We start from the raw sequence: 20,138 nt of genomic DNA, 5'->3' as shown, positions 1-20,138 counted from the left end.
GTTATCCCCTCCCTTGTATCCTCCCATTCTTCCCTCCCTCCCATTTTCCCTTATTCCCCTCCCTTATGACTGTGACTGAGGGGGACTTCCTCCCCCTGTATATGCTCATAGGGTATCAAGTCTCTTCTTGAGAGCCTGCTATCCTTCCTCTGAGTGCCACCAGGTCCCCCCCTCCAGGGGATGTGGTCAAATATGAGGTACCAGAGTACGTGGGGAAGGGACACTTTTAATCTGGATATTTTCAGGTGTGAAGATATACCTTTAATCTAGATGTTTTGAGGTGGTTGATCTGGGCCACAATTTCTTATGGCAACCTATATAAAAGACGTGAAAAGGGAAGCTCTTCCTAATGGCCTGCTTGCCCAAACTAGCTACAAAGCCTATTCCTTCAGTGTCATTGGACTTTAATGCTTCAGGATTGCAGAGTAGACTGAAGACTAGCTGAGATATCCAGCCTATGAAACTGCACAACTCACGACCAATCCAACCTTTCACTTTTGCAGCTTGTAACACTATGTTTTTAAAATAGTTTGTGCTTTGAAAATATGACGTTAAAAACATTTCATAAAGTAGTAAGCCATAAGAGATATACAGGGGGAAAGTGTAGTTTTAAAAGGCTCTGAAACAATATAATTCTTTTTTTATGAAACAGATTCTACCGGAATGTTGATATTACTATAAAATAATATTTGATTTATTCTTTAGTGAAATTACTTGAAGTTTGTTCTTTGTACTTTCTTCTTATCAAAGCACAACTAATGATGTATTGACTTGTGAATAAAAGGTGTTTATTCTTTTCTGAAAAAAAATAGTTTGTGTTTTTAATTATTTAATTGAAATATGACATGTATAATTACTTTCTGGTTCTGTCTACTTAGTGTTCTGCAAGCCTCTAATTACCTGTTGAAAAGCCATTGGAAACATACTCTTCTAGAAGTTTTCATTTAGACAGAAAAACAATATCAAATGGAGTTACCCTATATAGTGAAACATTACCCCTACTTGATACCACAGAATAACAAATATACCCATTCCCAGTGCTGGGAATGGGTTACTTCTTTTGAGTTGTTGGCCAGAGATATTCCATAGGTTCTTAATCATACATGCTGCTTCCCAGTGGTTCATCTCCAGGACTTAATAGCAATACCTTGTTGCTGAATATACCACACACTTGAGGATGGAACACTAATAAATCTGTTACTAACCATGAAGCTTTATCTCTAATAGCTAAATTTCATAGCTGTAAGGCACTATGCACACTACTGAAGGAGAAAAGTAATGATCAATTTACCCAGTTATGAACAACACAAACTACAGTAATGGCTGTCATGGAAAGATAAGCCCACAGGCGCAAAAGTGGCACAAAATCCCATGGGAGTCATCAACTACTTTCTATGAGGATTTATGTCCTGACCCACAATACGAAACTCATTTTTTGGCACCATTTTTTTTCGTAGCCAAGAACCTATGGTCATTGACCCAAAGAAGAATAATTACTACTATTATTCTAAGTGAACATAATCTTAAACTTACTTTTAATGACTTCTTGTTATAAACAGAGATGAAAACATCTCTAAAACATAATAAGAGAAGATTATGTATGGAGTAAATAAATGGTGGTTAGCACGGAGATCACCAAATGCCCAAGTTTTGAAAAATAAGAGACTGAGGAATGCTCAGGTATAAATGGCACATCTGTATCCCAGACTCATCATTTCAGGTCTCAGAGATAAATATGAAGGAAGGTATAGAAAGGAGGTTAGAGCCAGCCATGGCAGATAACTAGAAGGAAACTGTGTCATCTGGACACAGCACAGCAGCTTCATACATAAACTCAGAGTAGTGGTCACTGTACGGACAAGAACTGTACAAGCTCAGACTAGACCAAATCCAAGCATAGATAAGAGAGAATTGCACAAACGATCACTTCTGGACATGGAGATATTGGTAATCAATAGTTTCCAAGGAAGGAAGAAAAAAAATGTAGATTCTCGTAAGTCAACCATGCTCACGTGGAAGGCCACACATCCAAGCTTTAAATTGGAGAAGATGTGTTTTAAAAAACAAAAAAAGACACAAAATTGATGGGTTAGGAATGGGAGTGGATCTAGGAATCATTCGGGGATGGCTGAATATGATAAAAACATACCATATGAAATTCTTAAGGGACTCATAATATTTTTAAGATTTTCTGTTGAGTTATTTATGAACGTCTGTATACATACGCTCTTCAAGAGTGAGATGGGGCTTCACTTTTCAAAGCAGCTGATGATCCTCTTTACTGTGTAACTATGCTGCTTATATCCATGACATCTGTTCATGCCTGGGTCCTTCCCTTCTCTAATGGGCCTGCAACCTAATGATTCAGTTCATGGGTTAAAAAAAAAACAAACAAAAACATAAGGGAGACTACGTTGATTGGGTATGAAGGGGTGGATCAAGGAAGTGTTGGGGGAAGGGCTGAATATGATCAAAACCTATTGTATGAAGTACTTATGGAGCACACAAAATTAAGACTTTCTACTGCCTTAACCATGAATCCCCAGGACACATATATTTAGCAAGGGTGAGATGGGGGCCTTAGAAACCTGTCAGTTTCACTTCTCTAAATAGCTGATGATCCTCTTTACTGAGAAACCACGTCCATGTTATCCATGACATCTGTTCCTGCCTGGGTCCCTAACTTCTCTATGGGTTTTCGCCATAAGGACTCAGCTCATTTAACGTTTTTTTTTTTCTGGGTGCCAACTTCTCACTTTTCTATGACCTTGTTGTATAGAACATTATAGAACTTTTCCCAATGTTTACCTGCCTCTCTTCATCCTTTGAGATCCTTGAGCTCACAGAAGCAACTTACGGATGTTAACAAGGACACTTATTACATGCCTGGTACTGCACTTACATAGTGAGGGCAGAGCAGATAGTGGGTTGGTGCATGTGGAGTGGAAGAAAAGAACAATTCTTACATTCACGGGGTGTCTGGAAGAGATGATATCTTGTTTGGCATGTAAAAAAAATTCTATAAGAATTTCAGAATTATCTCTACAGGAGCTATACAGAGATGTCCTTGGTGTCTGTCTGCTGCTTTGAACCCACCCAATAACGTCAGTCTCCATATTCCTCAGGGTCCCTTCAGAGGTGCAGATACGAATGAGCATGGTAAAGGCCCCATGATATTGGAGCTATGGACATTATGGAGTAAAAAGTCCTTGTGGAAGCTTCTAGTCCTCAGTCTCACTGAATGGAGAGTCATTTCTCAGGAAGACGTGAGATAAATTTGAAACTATTTTATGAACTTGGAGAAATAAAAAGAACTGAACCTGAGTGAGGTCCTGTTACTCAGAGTCTCTAGTGTCAGTATTAGAAGAAATTAGGCTCAGTCTTGTGCAAAATATAGCATAATGACTCATGTGGAGGGCGTTTCCTCATATTTCTGTTTCCAGTGCTGTTTGTGCAATATAGGGCTTTGTTCTGGCTCAGCAAGCTAGTTGTATAGGACTTCCTCTTTGTGTTTGAACAGTCTATACATAAAGCACAGTATCTACAGTGGTCACCCTATTTTCCTGATTTGTCTGGAGAGTCACAGGAGTCTCATTCTTCTGCACGGAGAGGACCCATGGAAAGACACATAACGATCTCTACACTCACGGTGCTGTTCCATCTTGGTGAGACTTGAAGGATGGAGGGAACACTCAAATCTGGTAGAGACCTCAGGCCATATTAAAGATCTGGCTTCTCAGCGCGGCATTGTAAAAGAGAGAATCGACTTAAACTTCAGGAAGAAAATCTCATGAGAATTCTTTTTCAGGGCTTCGTCTGGAACCCAGGACCACAGTGATGGCAGGTGAGTCAGTCCCCCTATCTTACCAGATTCTGTTTCTACCTTGCAACCAGAAGACCACTCTTGAGCACTGGATATGGACCTCAGCATATGTGGGTTGATACTGCGGACAGTTGGAAGGATCATGGGACTCAGAGGTGCACTATAAGGTATGAATACCCAAGGAAAGAATGTTTTATTTCCTTACAGGAGTACTCCCTACACCCACCTTATGGGCTGACCCAAGCTCTGTGGTCACCAAGGGACAGTCTGTTACTATATGGTGTCTTGGGACCCAGGGAGCCCAGGAGTACTCTCTGTATAAACGGGGACATTCAACAGCCTGGAAGACACAGACCTTTCTTGAGCCTGGGAACAAGGCAAACTTCTCGATTTCATTCACGACAGAGTATCATGGAGGACTATACCACTGCTACTATTCCAGCCCTGAGGGCCAGTCAGAACACAGTAACATTCTAGAGCTGGTGGTGACAGGTAAGAGGACTGTCAGAGACACACAGAGAGCATGCCGGCACAGCCCCCGGTGCCCCTGGAGCCAGCCCCAGAGATTGCAACACCGCCACCTCAGCCACCACCGGAGGAGGAGGAGGGTGCAGTACTCTTGCTGGGCGGGGCACTGCAATACCAGATCCGTGGGATCAGGAAGAGGAGAAGGAGGAGGAGGAGGTGGAGGAGGAGGAGGAGGAGGAGGAGGAGGAGGGCGGTGGGGGTGCCCCATAACAGCGGGCAGGGCTCAAATGGTCAAGGCTGGAAGCACAGCTTAATAAAGTACTTTCCCAGCCCCCCCAAAAGAGTACTGTCAGGGGTCCCAAACCCAGGTTATCCCGTGAGTAAGGGATTCTACTCTCAGGGCCCGTTTCTCCCATAGTCCATTCTTTAGACAATGTGGAAGGTCTTTACCACTCAACATGCTTATCTCCTCTTTTAGGATTCTACAGAAAACCCAACATCTCAGCCCTGCCAAACTCTCTGGTCACCTTAGGAGGGAACGTAACCCTTCAGTGTAGCTCACGTCAGGGATATGGAAGGTACATTTTGACCAAGGAAGGAGAACAAAATGTGTCCTGGATTCAGGACTCACAGAGACAACCCAATGGACATTTTACGGCCCTGTTTTCTGTGGGCCCAGTGACTTCCAAAGACAAATGGGCATTCAGATGCTATGGATACTACAAGAGGACTTCCCAGATGTGGTCAGTACCCAGTGATACCCTGCAGCTATTTATTTCAGGTGAGCGATTCCACCGTAGCTATGTATTTGAAGCCAATGAACTTGTTGCTTTGAGCCCTGTTGCTATGGGAGGCTGAAGGAGAGTTGAGGCAAGACTTTGAAGAAAGTATGGGAGAAGAAGGTGCTCGGCATGAATTACTCCCTCAATATCTGGCCCATATTCTTTTTGAGAACAACTAGGAATCTATCCCCTTTTCACTGTCTTGTGTGGATACTTGGACAGGCTCTGACCCTCCAATATCATGGTAAAATTGCCTATGTTAGATTAGTTACATTTAATGAAGGAACATATTACCTCTCATACTGCCTTAGCCAGCAGCTTCAGACTTAGCTCTCTCAGGCTATTGTCACATGTGCCCTTGCTAGCAGCTCTCAAATTGATTAGTACACAAGCTATGGAGATACCACAACCTTTATGTGGATATTTGCCAATGACCTCTGGATATTTGAAACAGGTGAGGATCCCTGGTCCTGTAAGGGACCCAGATCTTCAAAAGCCATTTTGGGGAGCCCATATGGTTATTACTAAGATGAAGTGTGATGTCTCAGGAAAGATGAGAGATAGAAAGATAGGAGTTTTATAAGTCTAAATTAATGACAATAATAGGCAGAAGAGACTTGTCTTTTGTGGAGTCATAAAACAGATAGACTTGGAAGCCTTATGCCTTTGTTTTAGAGACAGAGTATCACCTGGTATGGTGCTTGCCATGTAGGCAAGACAGGTTAGCCAGTGAGTCCCAGGCATCAAACTATCACTCTTCCCCAGTGCTGGAATTACAGGGGCCACCAGCACACACAGATTTTGTTTGTTTTGTTATTACTTAAGTTCCTGGTTTCGGGGGTTGTGTTTTTATATAATATTCCAATTTTTTTCTTTATTTTATGGTTTAAGATGTGAAATATGATCACATTTATTCACATGGTGTGCCTTTCCAACTCTTCACATACCCCACTCCTAACTTAATGGATTTTTTTTATAGCCCAGTTGGTCAGTTACTGCTGCCCGTATGGGCACAGTTCTGGGCCCACTGGAGCATGGAAAATTAACTACTGGATGTACCTTCAAATAATAATGATTCTCCATTCCTTATCATCTACCAATAGCCTTTAACTCCTCAGTAGTAAGTCATGGAACCTAAATATAATGTAGCCTTCTGTGCCAGAATTTTGGCAGCCTTGATCTTGTGTTGTAGACAGTCTTTATTTCTGAAACATTCATGCATTCATAAAATGTATGTTGATTATATATTTCTTCCACTACTACCACCTTCTAGCTTCTCCACCCAACATCCCAATTTCATGTTTAACAATAATTAATATTCCATATCCTTATGTGTATGGGGCCACTCACTAGGGCTTCTTCAACCTATCAATGTTAACATCTGCAAAGAAGATTGAGTCTCCCATCCCCAGCAACCATCACTGACAATAGCTCCATAGCTAGCGGTGAAGCTGTGAGGTTCCCATTCCTATATATGCTGATTTTTTTTTACTGGATTAGTCTTGTGCAGGTATCATTGAGGTAACTACAGTTTCTATGAGTTGATTTGTGCAACTGTCAATATAATTCAAGAACCAGCATTCCATAGCTTTTCTCCCTGTCTCCTGGTTGTTACATTCTTTCCATTCCCTCTTCCATGATGTTTGCTGAATCTAGATTATAAGGAGGTTGATACTGATGCTATAAATTAATAATCACAGTTAACTGGCACTTTGACCAGTTAGGAGTATCTACATTAATCATTACCCACCTAGGAAATATGTGTCTCTGGCCAAAGTTGAGAGTAGCACACATTGTTTGACAGTATAGCTTGACGATATGATCATTTATCAAAAGAACAAAAGTGAGCTTTCCAAGCCTAGGCCCTATGATCTCCCTAGCTATAGCCTTTTGTTCATGTTTACAGTGCTGTCCATGGCATCATTTCTACGAATCAAGCCTTGAGTCTAATTACAGAGCTGATTACACTCATGACTGCCATGTACATACTGTACAGTAGACATTCTTACCAATAAGGTCAGTATTAGAGCATACAGGATGCAGAGATAGATAAGACCATTGATGTCATTTCTCATCCTGCAGGCTGCACAACACTCTACAGCGTTATCTAGGAGAGCCGGCAGGAAGGGATATGCCTAGTCAGTTTGAAATTGCTTCCTTTATATGCTGCTACCCAAGTGAGTGGTATCTTTAGTAAGAGGTAGTTACAATCTAGTTACGATGAAAAAGTAAAAGCAATAGCTCTTGTTTGGTTTGGTTCCTTTTTGTGTGTCCATAGCCAATAACACACAGGGAGGTATTGTGTGCCAGGCAACAATATTTTCATTAAAGAACCATATTTCTTGAAAGTATCATTATCCACTGATGCAGGATGCTTCTTTTTCAAAGTCCCCATTAAATATATTATATACAAACTATAGATTTCCTTAGGATGTCTTCATATATCTTTAATTTTGGTTATTTTACCCTTTACTCTCATTTTTTCTCAGCCTCCCATTTGTAATTAAACCTTTAACCCCAAGTATTTTTTTCTCATGCTTGTTCAGGAATTACATGAGTGACTGAACTATGTTCTCTACCTATACTGTATATTATTTATGAATATATTGAATATTAATAATAATACAATATTTTGAAGTTGATGATAAATACACTCAAATATTAATGAATTTTTCAACTACTTTAATAACTGGAACATAAAGATTTTCATGACCTTATATTTACCAAATATTAAATATACTTAAAAACTTGACTCGGGTATATTATTGTCTCTTATTGATACAGGTGACTAATTCTTCTACTTTTTTTTTTCAATTTGAGACGATACTAACTTATTCTCTTGATTGTCCAAATACCCAGATTCACATCCACAAGATCATACTGTGGAGAATCTCATCAGACTGTCTATTGCTGGCTTGGTTCTGGTGTTTCTTGGAATTCTTCTCTGTGAATCTCAAAACACATATAGAAAGATGGCCTTAAGACGTGGAGAGGAGGTTAACCAGAGAGTTTGGAAACTTGGAGATGAAACCAAGAAATAGAAGATATTATGGGTGAAAGTTGTGGCACAAGTGTTTGAACGGCCATGAAGACCTTGAGGAGAACAACGTATTTAAATGCAGGGGAAATTTCCAAGAGATTTGCAAACACATGCACACACACACACACACACACACACACACACACACACACACACACAGACACACACCCATTCAGTTGGTACAGATACGGTGGCTTGAATGAGATGGCTGCCACAGTCTCAGTCATTTGAATACTTGGTCCTCATTCGTGGTGGTGTTTGGAGAGACTTGGGAGGTGTGGCCTTGTTGGAGGAATTGTCGCGACTAGAGGTAGCCTTGGAAAGCTTAAACTTTTCACTTCCAGAACACTCTCGTGTATTCATTTCCTCCAAGATTGAAATGTTCCATGGTGTAGGAAGTCTTCTTAAGCCAAAAGGTAGAAAATTCAAAATAACTCCAGGAAGCCCCCTGAGCTTGATCAAATTCACTAAGTCTTTTCTTCCCAAGAATAAACAAGAAGAGTTTATAAGAGTCACTCTTAGACTAGACAAGTTGCAGGGAAGAATCTGAGAACAGAGCAGATGCTTGGAAGCATTAAAAAAAAAAACTGACCGAGACACAAAGGTTTATATCAGAGTCACTTGAAAAGCACATACTAGACCTATTGAGCTTGTTGAAGGCTCTGCAGTGTACCCTTTGATAGATATCACCCGTACTGGAGTGAACGTTTGTGATGCAGCTGTCTTTGAGCCAGTTTTTCTCCTGTAAGTAGCCCTAATAAATCTCATTGGTTTGGCAAACTAGACTTTGATGGAGTCTGTATTTTTGTCTGTCTTGGGCTCACTATCTAGAGTGCGTATACGTATTTATATTATGTCCCAGAAAAATTCTTACCACCCAACAACTCTTTCCTTTTAGTGCATGTGATTCAAGATGTGATCTGCCAGCTTTCTGCTCTCGCCACGACGCCTTCACTCTGCTATCGTGAACTCTAATCCTCAGGAACTGTAAATGCATATAAACTGTTTTCCTTCCATAAGTTGCTTTGGTCATGATGTTTTGTAACAGCCAGTGAAAAGTAAATTATGCCGAAGTTAGTGCCAGCGGCGGGATAGTGCTGGGACAAGTAACCCCACCTTGCTTTTTAGAGGAACGTGGAAAACCTTGTGATGTTGCAATAGAAAAGGGGTCCTTTGATTTCTATCAGCATGGATTAATGGGCCATCCTAGTGGGAACCCTGAAAGACAGTTGTAAAAACGCATTTGATATGGAGCCTCCAGTGGTCACAACTACTGGGGCAAAGAAAATTTATACCAGGCAACACACAACTGTCACATTGTTTAAAAATAAAGATTGAAAAAAAAAAACCAAAGAACAAATAACCCATCAAAGATAATTCCAGGAATCAGCACCTAGACCTATAGTCATCCCAATGTCAGATGTATAGACACCTAAAAATACACAGTCATGACAACATGTCTCAAAAAGAGCCCAGCTATTCTGCAATGTAGCTGAAGCACAAGGAAAAGAGCTTAAGATGTTGATGAAGGAGAAATGAGTAAAGTCCTTAAAGAAATCAAGGAAAACATAAGTAAACTGTGAGGAAATGGACAAAACTGTTGAAGAACTGGAAATAAAAATAGAGTCAATAAAGAAAACTCAAACTTAGGGAAACTGGGAAGTGAAAAATTTAGAAATACAAACAGGAACAATAGAAGCACGCTTCACCAACAGAATAGTAGAGATGGAAGGGAGAATCTCAAGCAGTATAAGTAAGATAGAAGAAACGCATTCATTGGTCAAACATATTATATCTAAAAATTTCATTACAAAATATTCTTGAAGTATGGGACACAACGAAAAGACCAAACCCAAGAAATATAAAATAGGAGGAATTCCAGCTCAAAGACCCAGAAAATATTTTTCTTTTTTTAAATTTTAATTTTATTAATTTATTCAGATTACAACTCAATTGTTATCCCATCACTTGTATCCTACCATTCCTCCTTCCCTCCTGCTTTCACCGTATTACCTTCCCCTGGTCTAAGACTGAGGAGGACCTCCTCTCCCACTATATGGTCATAGGTTCCCAAGTCTCATCTTGGTAGCCTGCTTATTCTTTCTTTGAGTGCCATCAGACCTCCCCACCAAGGGGATGTGGTCAAATATCTAGCACAAGAGATCATGTCAGAGTCAGTTCCCACTCTCCACATAACTGTGGAGGATGTCTTGTCCATTGGGTCGATCAGAGTACAGGTTCAATGTTTGCTACTTGTATTCTCCTTGGTTAGTGCAATAGTTTGAGCAGAACCCTCCTGGTCCCCGATCCACCCATCATGATGTTCTTCTTGTACGTTTCTAGGACCCTGTGGGTCCTTCTATTTCCCCACCTCCTATATTTCTCTCACCTAGAGTCTTAGTAGGATGTCCTAACAGCTATCCCAATCTCTTGGTAAGTGAAAACTTTCATGGGACATGCCTTTTGGGCTAGTGCCCAGTTATAAGTGAGTATATACCATTTGAGTCTTTGTGCTTCTGGGTTAACTCACTCAGTATGATCATTTTTAGTCCCATCCATTTGTCCACAAATTTCAGGAATTCCTTGTTTTTAATAGCTGAGTAGTATTCCATAGTGTAAATGCACCACAGTTTCTTTATCCATTCTTCTACTGAGGGGCATTTAGGCTGTTTCCAGGTTATGGCTATTATTAATAAGGCCATTCGATGGACAGGACATTTTCCACTGTTAAGTGGAGAAAGAGATCTGACTTTCACACAAACTCTGGTGCCCCATATTTGAACATGTCCCTTGGATGGGGAGGCCTGGTGGCACTCAGAGGAAGAATAATAGGTCACAAAAGAAGAGACTCGATACCCTATGAGCATATACAGGGGGAGGAGGTCCCCCTCAGACACAGACATAGGGGAGGGGAGTAGGGGGGAAGCGGGAGGGAGGGAGGAATGGGAGGATACAAGGGATGGGCTAACAACTGAGAGGTAATATGAATAAATTAATAAAAAATTCTCAATTAAAAAAAGAATAAGCAGTGGATCCCTAGGTCATGATATGATTTTTAGATGATGCTGTAATGCAAATATACATGATTTGTTCTGAACTTTGATTCAAAGGGGGGATTTTATTATTCTGAATAATCACACAAGTTATTGAATTGAAAATGAAATAATTATAAGCTTATCCAATCTAAAAGTATCAGCATAAATCTCATGCTGACCTACAAGTTATGATTATTCTATCAAATCTACTCATTCAATGTGAATTTCTTAATTTCTTCTAAAAATACAAATAGATACAGATTTGATATAATTACCTCTTTTGATGGCTCTGAAAAGAGGAATTGAGGTAAAGACGTGATCCAGTACAGCCAGGGTAAAAGTCTCCAAAGCAAGACTTGTAGTATTGAGAATTTTCTGAGAGCCACCTTAATTTGTGAGCCACATACACCATGCAAGGAGCACACCAGCACCAGCTTTCTATTTGGCTGTGGTCAGCTGGTGAAACAGATGAGTTGGGCCCCTCAGGAAATCCTGTGTGGTTGGGGATCTGCCTCCTGTCAGCAGAAGCAGCAACATGCTGCCCATGTTCCTTAGCCTGGTGTGTCTTGGTGAGTTTTGCTGGGAACTAAGGGTGTGGAATAGCATGGTGGGAATATCAGCCTGGGAGGATAAATATTTCCACATCAGAGAGCCTGGCTTCCATGTGATGCTGGGTTAGGGTTACTGAGTGAACTCTGATTTCTTTTTTTTTCCTTTCTTTTCTTTTCTTTTTTTAAATTTTATTTTATTAATTTATTCATATTACATCTCAATGGTTATCCCCTCCCTTGTATCCTCCCATTCCTCCCTTCCTCCTATTTTCCCCTTACTTCCCTCCCCTAGGACTGTGACTGAGGGGGACTTCCTCCCCCTGTATATGCTCATAGGGTATCAAGTCTCTCTGATTTCTAATTTACAAAGCCCATTAAAGTCAGAGGGACTGAGGGCCGGATCATTGGGAGGATATAGATTAGCTATCACCTGTCTTTCTCTCCAGGATTCTTCCTGTACCAGACGACATGGGCAGAAGTGGGTGAGTCTGACTCCAAATCACGGAGTATTTTCCATGCTACATAGAAAGATCTTCCGGTAACAGGAAAGAGAACAGCAGAGGGATTTGGTTGTTATATAGACTAACAGGAAGACCTCTTTTAAATGGAAAAGTAGAAGGACCTGGAACTACGCTCTCTGACTCTGTTGTGGAAATCCCCAGATATGCTCTCCTTAGTTGGCTCGATTATCACTTAAGACGGTAAAAGAGACTATAAGAGTTCTGAGTGCCTAGGAAAGGTGAAGTCATCTATATGATGAATAAGGACACATAGCTTGGAACAGCAGTCCCTCTCAAGACCAGACGTGGATGCAAGATCCCCAGAACATCTATGATGGTGGAGTACGTAGAAGTCAGCTGGTATTGTACCAGAAGAGGTGTGGGAGCTTTGTACTGTGCTCCTGTACTTACAGAGTATTCTAATGCAGACTCAGCTGCTAACTGCTTTTCTGAGGCAACCTGATGTCCTTAATTCTTCATTAACGGCTACATTACTATATGTAACTGATTTTCGTAACGCTTTTGATCCATTATGCAGTGTTTGCCGAAATGTTTCAGTAGGATATGGTGCCGCCAGGAATTATGGGTGTACAGGCTCGAAAGGAGCCCCAGAAACATAAGGAGAGATACTGAGCACCAAGAAGGAGGTGCTGCTCCTTTTTCCTATCTAATACTGAACCATTTTCTCATCACAGAAGTTTCTACCAAGGTCATCCTGTCTGCCTGGCCGAGTCCCATGGTCCCCATTGGAGAGAACGTGACTCTGCATTGCCATTCTCAGCTTGGGTTTGAAATGTTCCGTCTGTTCAAGGAAGATGTGGTCAATATTCGAGAGTTCCAAGACGTCTTATCACAACAGCACTTTGATATGTACCCCGTGACCATGGCACATGGAGGGACTTATAGATGTCAGGGCTTTGATCCTAAAGCCCCATACGCATTGTCAGAAATCAGTGACCCTCTGTTGATAATAGTCACAGGTGAGACGGCTCCTCTCAGAGGTTTTCTTCATTACCTCAACATTTCTATTGACACTGTGAATCTGACTGTTAAGATAGGCGTCCCCAAGAATAGCAGTTATATTGTCAAGTTTCTCAGGATTCAGAGACATAATAACAGGTAGTTAGGACAATGTTTTCCTAATAGTATTCACACCTCATCCTTATTTACTATGATTGTTTTTCATGTGGTTTGATGGCTTGTTTTTTTTAACCTCTGCCAATATATCATGTGCAAAAAACAAAACAAAACAAAACAAAACAAAACAAAAACGGTTCCAGTGTTGGATGTGCTGTGACAGAGATAACTTTTAAGAGGTGGAGATTAATATGAGATGGTTAGGTGATAAGAGATGCTTTATTCAAAAGGTGCTAATATAGTTGTCCTGAGACTCTGGTGAGTTCTCATCAGATAGTTGGTACAAAAGAACGCCCATATGGAAGGGGAATGAAGTTGAGGATAATGCATGTTTTAATCAGTTGATTTTAAGATGAATAAAATGCCCTGGATGGACCACGGTTGTTACAATATCTCATAAAGTAGGAGGAGGATAGTGAACGTCAGAGCAAAGAGGCTTCAGATATACTCCATTTTTCTAATTCTGAAAAATAGATACACAAGTCAGACAATGCAAGATGCTTCTCCAATTGGGAAGAGGAAATGGAATACATTCTCCTCCTGGGGCCTTTGGAAGAAATGCAATCCTTAAGCCATGAGACTCATATCAGCGAAGTCATTTAAGACTTCTCACCTCCAGAACTGTAAAATATTGCATGTGTGCTCTCTTCCTGTGTCATCTTTGTGGTCATTTCTAAGATCTAAAAAAACCATACCCAATTAGTACCTAAAAAAAAATACCCAACTCAAAGACAAACAGGAAGAGAGTTACCAAATGGCCAGGGCAATCAGGTTGAAAGGAGGTGGTGGGCTTCATTGGATTCAGACCCAGGGCTGGTCTCTGTGAGCAGGGACCACAGACAGGTTCCAGAAACACTAGCTGAAGCAGTCCAGGGATCGGAGGGAGATGAAAGATATATCCTGTCGGCTGTTAAGGTATAACAAGCCAAGAATTCCACTTTTCCAAGAAAAGAATCTATGGAATGTGTCCAAATGTGCCCTGAAGCCCAGCATGCTATGTTTTCTACCATGACCCATCTTGGAAAACGGATAAGAGGTCTGCAGTAGATAATCGTAACAGTCGCCTGTGTGTGGCAATTCCGGTAGGGCGGAGTCAGAAACTATTAATGAATTGAACAAAAGACAGAAGACAGAAAAAATTGATATGTATGTGGGTAGGGACTCATAGCCAGAAAAGAGAACATGGAGATATCAGTAGGAGGAAAAAAATTGAGGTGGGAGACCCTCAGTTATTTCAGTTTCCATTAGGTGACTCCCAAACTTACAATCATTTTGTTTCTAGGCGCCTACAGAAAACCCTCCCTCTTGGCCCTACCTGCTTCCTCAGTCAAATCAGGAGAGATGGTGACATTGCAATGCTGTTCGGAAACCATGTTTGAAACCTTCATTCTGGTTGTGGACAAAGAAGAGGTAAATGACATCAATCTATATCTTGTTGGGCAGCCTTATGCTGGTGGCTCCCAGGCCAATGTCTCCATAGCTCCTGTGACCGCTGCACATGCTGGGACCTACAGATGTTATACTGCTCGCAGTCGGCATTCCCCTGTGTGGTCAGAGCCAAGTGACACCTTGGAACTGGTAGTCACAGGTGAGTGTCTCTAGACATATTCTGTAAACTCTGGTTTATATATTCTAGAATTGGGAAGTCTCAGGAGATCGGGAGGATAATGACTGTTGGGCACTTATGGAGAGGAGTCACATTGAGAGCTTTAATGACAGGAAGGGAAATGTAATATATTGTAATATCAATAGTAAAAGACATAAATTTCCAAAACATAGATAGAAGTATTAGAAAAACTATGAGCAGGGACCAAAAAAAAAAAAAAAGAAAAATAGAGAAACCAAGGTTATACAACATCTCGGTGAGAAAGGCTCTTTTTAATCTTACCTTACAAAGAGATCTGGGAAGTTCATAAATTGAGTTTTTTACTTTATCACAGCTCTCTTCCTGACTAGCAAAAGTAGGCATGTCCTGTATCGAATGTGTTCCTCACCTGATCCTTCACCATGTTTCCTCACACTGCATTTAGTTTGACACTCACTCTTTTCAGTGGCTAAGTAATAAGGGTCTTACATTTTGGTCCTGGGTGACGAGGCTGAACTCCAACGCCTGTGTGTTTGTCTTTCTCCCCTACATCTCAAAACTAGCTTTTGAGGTTTACATTCTAAAGTGATCACTGTTTCTTTAAGAGAAAACCACATGTTTTGGTTCAGAAGAGATAATTGGAGTCAGGATAAGAGCACGCTGCTGCTCCTGCAGAGGACCTGGGTTTGGTTCCCTGCACCCATATAGTGGTTCAAACAGATTGTACCTGTTGCTCCAGAAGCAGTATTGTTCTCTATGGCCTCTTCATGTGTAAGGCATGAATTTGGTACCTGTACATACAATTTAGGCAAAAGACACATAGATATACAGTAAACAATAAATATTTATTTGTAGTAAAGTGCAAGTGTCTTGGGAATTTATCTCCTTTGTACGGCATCTGCCTAACATTTGAAGGCAAGACAAGACTCTAGATTTGATCCACAGAATAAATATTTTAATATGATTAAATACTTAAATGTATATAGCATAAAAATACTCGGGAATGGTGCTGAAATTCGAGTGCCTGTAAGTATCTGTTGTAACTCCAAAACAGCACTTCAAGCTTTGATAAACAAAGAAACTCATTGACACACAAGTTGTTTACAGAAAATCCTTAGAATACGTTACTCCATTAATTTACAAACTAAGGTAGATAGAGTAGTTAAAAAAAATAGTATGTTTCACTTCCTCAAAAGTGATAATAAATGTATCATTTCTCAGCCTGTCCTGGCACAATATTGCTGCCAAACCTATCGCAATATTAAAAGTCAGGGACTAAATTACTAGCCAAGAGAATGACAGCATGAATCAAACTCAAAAGAGGGTCACTAGTATATAGCAGGAGTATAACTGAGCACCCTTACAGAGAAGTGACTTTACACAAGGAGCTAGGCTGAAAACTGCATACAAAGAATCAAGAGCCCATCTTCTCATCCTCCTCTGCTTCTTAGGTCCCATTGCTGCCAACTCTTCATATCCTTTTAACCTGACACAAGGTAAGTAAGCACTATGGATTCTCAGATCAAGGGATGGGGGGGGTGTCACAGGAAGTCTGTGAATACAGTGGGTAGTCAGCATGCACAAAGGACTACAAGATTCCTCACAGTTGATCTGCCCTTGAAAATCTCTCTCTCTCTCTCTCTCTCTCTCTCTCTCTCTTGTTTCTCTCTGTCTGTGTCTCTCTGTCTGTGTCTCTGTGTCTCTGTCTGTCTGTCTGTCTGTCTGTCTGTCTGTCTGTCTGTCTCTCTCTCTCTCTCTCTCTCTCTCTCTCTCTCTCTCTCTCTCTCTCTCTTCTCCAAGTTCTTGTCTTTGTTTTCCGTTTGAACATAGCTAGTGGAAAGTTTTCTTATTGCCTTATTGGTCTCATTTTTAGGAGGGAAGGGAAATGAATCCTTAATATTCCCAAAGAAAATATTTGAGCCGAAGGACCATGGTCCCCAGTGACCTAGCAGCATGGGCTACTGTAACTCTAGGGTACAACAAAGGGCTTTCTGGAGAACAGATACAGATCCCTTACGGGTCTCCAACCCTGAGTCCAGCAATAACAGCCTCACACTTAGCACAGTTGGTGAGGAAAAAGGTGACAGTCATGAACAGGCTTGTGCACCAACTCAAAGAACAGAAAGTGAGAAAGAATCTTGTAAGGATGAGTGAACATGGTCACCACTGAGAGACATCGTGAAATTGGAGCAGAGGACAGTGAGCATACAGAATTATTTTAAGGTAGACAGGAAAGAGCTGCATTTTGAAGTTTTTGTGATAGATGGGACTGTTCCACTCATAAATGTTTCTGTTCTTATCCCAGGCTCTGTCATCCAGAATTACACCCTGGGCAATTCGATCAGGATGGGTGTGTCAGGGCTGGTCCTGCTGATTTTGTTGATTATATTGCGTGATGCCTGGTGGAACCATGAGAAGGCATCACAGGTTGAAATGAGGGAAACTTCTGCCAGAACCCAGAGAACATATGGCCTAGTGGAATGAACAGTGGAAAGAAATCCAACGCTTTGATATCCCCAATGGATATGGAATACACTCAGGGTTGAGTCTTAGAAGGTTGTCTAGGGGCATTTGGAAGAATAGGCAAGGAAAACACCAGAGATATTAGGTGAGCTCATTAGAGGTACCAGAGAAGAGTTCTGACAAGCTTAAATGAATTAGCAGAAAGCATGTGAGTTTTCTCTTGGCTTGTAGAATATTCATGAGATATTTCTCTCCCATTTGCTTGTAACAGAATGTATCATTTGTGTTTGTTTTTGTTAATGCTGTAGTTATATTTCTGCACCTTTACTTTCATTCTTCTTTTACTTTTCTTTCACATTTATTCCCCTTCTCCCTATTGTTATTCTTACATTAATTTCTTCTTATTTTCACCTCATTTATGTTTTCATTAATACCCTCGAAATTTTCACTTTTCTCTTTACTGACTCTTGGTTTCTGCTCTTAAAAAAAGACAGTATCTCACTGTGTAGGTCTGGCTGTCCAGAAACTCACAGAGATCCATTGCTTCTGTCTCCCAGGTGCTAGAGTAAAGGCATGTGCCATTATGGCTGGTGTTTCTGTTTTTTTTTCTAAAGCATGGATCCAAGTGTGTAAAATAAATCAACGTATTTTTTTTTCATTTTACCTTCATTATCATCTGTAAACAAACTGGAAGTGTTGAAAAAATATATTAAAAAATACCATTTCTCTGAGTATACTCATCAAAACTGAGGTCTTTCAGTGTAATATTTTGTTTGTGGAATAAATGATTACGAAAATAATTAAATTTGTATTTAAATTTGTCATGTCAAATTATCTTTAACTTTTAATTTATTAAGATAATTGTGTTCCTAGGTGATGATTAAAATGGTCACTTTTCTTTGTGATTTCTCTAATTTCTTATGGAAGTATTACCTGTTCTTAATACCTCAAATTGCCTTATGTCTTTTTATAATTGAAATTTCTAAAGAGAATCTCACAGATGAGAAAGGGAGCAAGGCAGAGAGGGACTAATTTGCTTTTGAGCCAGATTTTCTTATTTATTGGTTATTGTAAACACTTTGGAACTTAAAGAATCTAATTGTTCATCATTAATAGAAAAAAGCGTTTAGTACTTCTCAACAGAACACTATGTATGGAAATATTTTGGCCCCACTCTGATATGAATATTAGTCTAATAAAGTAGTTATGAATTAGTTGATGAATAGGATAGTTTTTAATTTTTGCATACAATTCTTAGAGCTTAAAAAGATAAGACATGATATTGAGCATCTTATCAAAGAAATAATTTTTAATTTTTTATTAATGTGTATTTCTTGTTCAAAACAATGGATTTCATTATGTCAATTCTATGGCTACCTTGAAAACACTGGCTTCAGCAGGTCACTCTTTGATTTCCTATGCCCCTCATGGTATCTATTCCTCTTCCTAAGATATCCCTTTTACTTTAAACATTAAAACATAAATTTCTGGCTATGGAACAAAACATGCAAAAATTGATCTTCCTGAATTGAGCTGTGGTGGTTTGAATGAAAAAAAAATCACAGCCCTAGGCTCAAAGAGAGACCCACTATTAGGAGGTGGGTCCTCGTTGAAGTAGATGTAGCCTTATCAAATGAAGCCTGTCACTGAGATCAGCTTTGAGGTTTCAGGAGATGAATCCCAGACCAGCGTCACTCTCTCTTTCTGATGCCTGTCAACACCATGTTTGGCAGTGCATCACCATACCTCTTTCCATGATGATAGTGAACTGTATCTGAAACCTCAAGCCAGCCCTACTTAAACGTTTTCCTCATTAAGAGTTGCAAGGTTATGGTGTTTTTCCACGGTAATTAAGCCCTAACTAACACACATTGTTACTTGCCTTACTCAAATTATCTTCAGTGGCATCTAGTTTTCTGAAAATGGGACTATCTGTTATTCATTGCTGAGTTTAGATCCATTGTAGTTACTAGAGAGATGGCTCAGAAGCCAAGTGTACTTGTTGCTTCTCCAGAGGACCTAAGTTTGGATATTTTCAGATCCTATGTCAGGCAGGTAATAACCATCTTGCAAGCCCAGCTCCAGGGCCATGGCACTCTCTTTTGATCTCCTTCTGTACCTCCCATCCCACATGGAACACACATACACATAATTTAAAATAAACCTTTAACAAATCCCATTGGGAGCTTGGTGTCTTTAATATTTGTACTTGGGAAGTGGAGGCAGGAAGATCTTTGCGAGTTCAAGGCCAGCCTGCTCTACAGATTGATTTCCTGGACAGCGAGTGCTGTTCGGAGAAACCCTGTCTCAAAACTAAAACAAACAAGCAAATAGAAATAATCCAATTTTATACGTATTCAATTTTTTCTTCATCCATTGATTCATACCTTAGCTGTCATGGATAGTATGGCAATAAATATAGATGTGCAGACATTTTTATTGTGTGTCGAATTTGATAACTTTGGAATCTCATTTTAACTTTTTAGACATGCCCCTAATATTAGTGAATCACGTGCTTCAGAAATGAAGCAATGAAGACTGTCAGTCATACAAATACTAAGGTGTTTATTCCTATGAGACCCTAAGAAGTACAAACCAAGTGCTTGAGAGTTGGCTCTTATCTGAAGAGTACTTGCTGTTCTTTCAGATAATCCATGTTCGGTGCTCAGTGCCCATATTAACTCATAGTCATAGCGATCTATAACTCCAGCTCCATGTTTTTATGCCTTCTACCAGCTTCTGCGGGTACCAAGC

At 40.2% G+C, this 20,138-nt stretch overlaps 2 protein-coding genes across 3 annotated transcripts in view; both read left to right on the top strand.

The window, feature by feature from the left end:
- Positions 1–3,498: 3,498 nt before the first annotated feature.
- Positions 3,499–20,138, top strand: part of LOC311590893 (leukocyte immunoglobulin-like receptor subfamily A member 6) — a 57,069-nt gene continuing 40,429 nt past the window's right edge. Inside the window, exons 1-5 of the mRNA XM_084770191.1 lie at positions 3,499–3,665; positions 3,809–3,844; positions 4,031–4,315; positions 4,770–5,072; positions 7,933–8,112. Coding sequence (XP_084626317.1) covers positions 3,617–3,665; positions 3,809–3,844; positions 4,031–4,315; positions 4,770–5,072; positions 7,933–8,112 — 853 coding nt within the window. The 5' untranslated portion in view covers positions 3,499–3,616. The remainder of the gene's footprint in view (positions 3,666–3,808; positions 3,845–4,030; positions 4,316–4,769; positions 5,073–7,932; positions 8,113–20,138) is intronic.
- On the top strand, positions 11,487–19,585 carry LOC311591643 (killer cell immunoglobulin-like receptor 3DL1). Of its 2 annotated transcripts, XM_084771492.1 has the most exons (6): positions 11,487–11,717; positions 12,146–12,181; positions 12,895–13,179; positions 14,619–14,924; positions 16,373–16,417; positions 17,227–19,585. In XM_084771492.1, the coding sequence occupies exons 1-6, from the start codon at positions 11,684–11,686 to the stop codon at positions 17,403–17,405; spliced, it is 885 nt and encodes a 294-aa protein (XP_084627618.1). In that variant the 5' UTR covers positions 11,487–11,683; the 3' UTR covers positions 17,406–19,585. The 2 variants fall into 2 exon arrangements, with proteins under 2 accessions (XP_084627618.1, XP_084627619.1); XM_084771493.1 differs by lacking the exons at positions 11,487–11,717; positions 12,146–12,181 and adding an exon at positions 12,199–12,400.

Source organism: Acomys minous (assembly GCF_964271855.1).
Source record: "Acomys minous genome assembly, chromosome: 20".
NCBI classification, from domain to species: domain Eukaryota; kingdom Metazoa; phylum Chordata; class Mammalia; order Rodentia; family Muridae; genus Acomys; species Acomys minous.
Note: the sequence above shows the minus strand (reverse complement) of the source record. Positions and strands in the feature narration are given on the sequence as shown.

Bases quoted from the DNA above. Each gene is read 5' to 3' on its own strand.
- LOC311591643 (XM_084771492.1), top strand. From the start codon at position 11,684: ATGCTGCCCATGTTCCTTAGCCTGGTGTGTCTTG. The intron at 11,718-12,145 runs GTGAGTTTTGCT...CTTTCTCTCCAG, and splicing joins CCTTAGCCTGGTGTGTCTTG to GATTCTTCCTGTACCAGACG. The intron at 14,925-16,372 runs GTGAGTGTCTCT...TCTGCTTCTTAG, and splicing joins CTTGGAACTGGTAGTCACAG to GTCCCATTGCTGCCAACTCT.